The 3,359-nt window shown below is 32.9% G+C and overlaps 1 protein-coding gene across 1 annotated transcript in view; it reads right to left on the reverse strand.

Moving 5' to 3' along the window:
• The window catches only part of LOC111089664 (monoglyceride lipase-like), an 11,162-nt gene extending 8,191 nt beyond the window's left edge, over window positions 1-2,971 (reverse strand). Inside the window, exon 1 of the mRNA XM_022402573.1 lies at window positions 2,808-2,971. Within this exon, the coding sequence (XP_022258281.1) occupies window positions 2,808-2,888 (81 nt within the window). The 5' untranslated portion in view covers window positions 2,889-2,971. The remainder of the gene's footprint in view (window positions 1-2,807) is intronic.
• Window positions 2,972-3,359: the final 388 nt, after the last annotated feature.

Consider the following 3,359-nt stretch of genomic DNA (forward strand, 5'->3'; position numbering starts at 1 on the left):
GACCATCAGATTGCGAGTCGAGTGCCTTAACCACCTGGCCATGCCGGGCCATTCTTCTGATGACGAGACCAAGTAGAAACCCTATAATAACTGAGAGGATTTCTACTGGTCTCCTGGCATACAAAATATTTATCAATTACAATTACAGCAATATTTATCAATCTTATTAGGGAACCAAGATAGCTATAAATTCCTGATTTAGGCGTGGACGAGGAACCCTTTGACGATGCGAAAGAAAAAATAAATTGTTCATTGACATTGAAAATAAAGACAATATTTTATGGTGGCAGATTTACAGGAATGCCTCTGGTTTTGAATTTCAAAACATGTAAATATCAGAGGAAGAACAGCTTTTACGATCTACATTTTTCATATAGTCCGGTTTATACATAAAAGCCTACATATAAATTTTTTCTATAAAACCTAATAATAATAATAATTTGAGTCTAATCCTCGTAACCTATTGTCATATCCTTTAGGAATTTTTAAGTTTCTCAATTTAAAAACTGCAGCAGAATCTTAAAATCCAGATCATGTAACTGCAATCTTCCTCCTGAAGTTTAAATACAGATAAATTGATTAACTATAACTATTATGTTATATTTGCTTCTCTAAAAAAATGTCGAAAATGGCGCCACTAGGAAGGATATCAGAAAATGTATTATAGAACCATATTGAGTACAAGTTAAGCATGAACACTTATTGTTCCCTTCCATTAACGCACAAAGGTGCATGGACTGGCGAAGCAAGAGAGGTCTCAAGGTCTATTGTATTCAACTGTTTTCTATACAAGCCAACAAAAATCTTAATATATAAAACCAGATACAAGTTCTTCTTCCACTACTAGAAATTTAGAGAAAGGTCATAATGAAAAGATAAAGAGTATTCGCGAAGAAAGTTGTGACAGTCTAAAATAAGCACGCCGCTACAATCAGGGTTCAACAACAAAAACAATTTATTCAACAATGACGCTTACCAAAACACAGTTAATAAACAAGTGGCTAGCCAGGACTTCACACCAAAATTAATAAACAATATATCATAAATATTATTAATATCAAAATTATTGAATACAGAAAAAGAACCAGGAAAAAAAACCTAGTCCCCCCCAAAAAAAAGTACAGAAAATACAATTTTCCAAAAATACCTTTCAATATCAATATTTATCTCTCTCTCTTTTCGTGAAGCTCCTGGCAGGGTATTTATCCTTTTGTAACTATATTGTTAATATATCTTTACCGAGATAGAATTTTCAGATGTTTTTATGAAGGTGTTATATATGCACCTAACGTCCTTCTGAGCAGGATGTGGTCTTTTTTTCTTACACTAATCTCTGCTTACACTTTTTTTTATTTTTGAGAGATCGATTTATGATAAATATTTAAGTGCGAGATTTATGTGTGTAATTAGCTTACTAAACTAAGTAAGTATATTCCCTTTACGTTAAAAAGGGGTTTTATATACCATATTTATTCTCTTTTGTTTTGTTTTTTGTTAAGCACAAAGCTGCACAACGGCTATCTGAGTTGTGCTAACGTGGGGATAGAACTCCAATTGTTAGCGTTATAGACCCTTAGGATTACCGTTGAGCTACCGGTGGCTATTTGTTTTTAACAACGTTGAAATTAAGAAAAAAAACCTTAACAGCAGAGCTACTACTTAACAATCTGTTGTTTTTGTTTTTTTTTCACAAAAGAACAATATATTTATTAAGATAATATACTCATTTCAACAGTTGCCATCAGGTGAGCTTACCAAAGTTCTGAAATAAATACGTGAATAGAATAGAAGTCATTAAGGTTTATTTCAAAGTTACATGGCATATTAAAGTCTAATCATTAACAGGAAAAACACGAAGTTTGCAAGAGTAGAAAAAAAAGCCATTTTAAACTAAAATTAAAAAGAAAAAAGGGAAACGTTAAATCTTTTCACAACTTTCACTCTTAATCATCTGAATCCTCTTTTTCTTAGAAAGTTTTTCAATCTAAGTAAAAAATAAAAAAATACAATTGTCTTATACATGTAAACACGTGTTCAAGAAAAGAAAAAACTGACAAGAAATAACACCACGCATGAACTTTATTTATCACCACCACCAAACCAAATCAACCGACTAATTGCCTGCCAAAACAATACAAAGTTGTGTGAAGTACATAATTAGAAAGTCTTGTGGATGGTAGAAGAGAGGGGCTTATTTATATGGTGTATTAACCCTGTTAGCCAAAGTTCCTGGGATTAAGCCCTAGTCCCGATTATGGATGGTAGAAGAAAGGGGCTTATTTATATGGTGTATTAACCCCGTTAGCCAAAGTTCCTGAGATTAAGCCCTAGTCCCGGTTATGCATGGTAGAAGAGAGGGGTTTATTTATATGGTGTATTAACCCCGTTAGCCAAAGTTCCTGGGATTAAGCCCTAGTCCCGGTTATGCATGGTAGAAGAGAGGGGCTTATTTATATGGTGTATTAACCCCGTTAGTTCCGGAGTTTCTTTTTACTTATCGGCTTTATTATCTTTGTTAGAACGTTTTATTTTACACCTAAAAGACTAAAAGGATTATCCTCACTTATCTTTCTTTATTTTCAAACACATTTTTAGGTACTCTGCTACTTAGACGATATATGAGTGGGCTATGAATGTGATTAACTTTTACAACATAAACATTTTAAAAATTAGAAAAGATTGACTTAGAGTCAAATTACTAAGATGACAGTAGACAAGAACTATTATTTAAACACAATTTTCAGGAAATCCACTGGCCAAAATAAATAAGAAATTCTATAAAATTTAAAGTAGCACTAAGTACAAACCTTTAAAGGAGTAATTCCTTCTGTGTTCATTGAAATTGCAGCAGCTATAAGAACGATACCTGTAAATTCTTTAGGCCTCATCAGTCCAGATTTGATGCATATCGTTCCACCCTATGAAAACACGAAGTGTTTTCTATGAATGAATTCTAACAGTAGTTATTTCATAAAGCATAAATCATCAAACATATTCTTATAGGTGATATTCCACAAGACACACAATGTCCCACAGATTCGTAAAATAGAGGTTCAAAACATGAAGAATCACACAGGTTACAACAGAAGTTATTTTGCAAGACAGGGGACGTCACACATATTCTATAAATAACGATCTTACAAGACACGGAACGTCACACATATTCTATAAATAACGATCTTACAAGACACGGAATGTCACACATATTCTATTCCGTGTCTTGTAAGATCGTTATTTACAGAATATGTGTGACATTCCGTGTCTTGTAAGATCACTATTTATAGAATATGTGTGACATTCCGTGTCTTGTAAGATCACCATTTATGCCACACATATTCTATAAATAACGATCTTACAAG

Source organism: Limulus polyphemus, unplaced genomic scaffold (genome assembly GCF_000517525.1).
Source record: "Limulus polyphemus unplaced genomic scaffold, Limulus_polyphemus-2.1.2 Scaffold6964, whole genome shotgun sequence".
Lineage (NCBI taxonomy): Eukaryota > Metazoa > Arthropoda > Merostomata > Xiphosura > Limulidae > Limulus > Limulus polyphemus.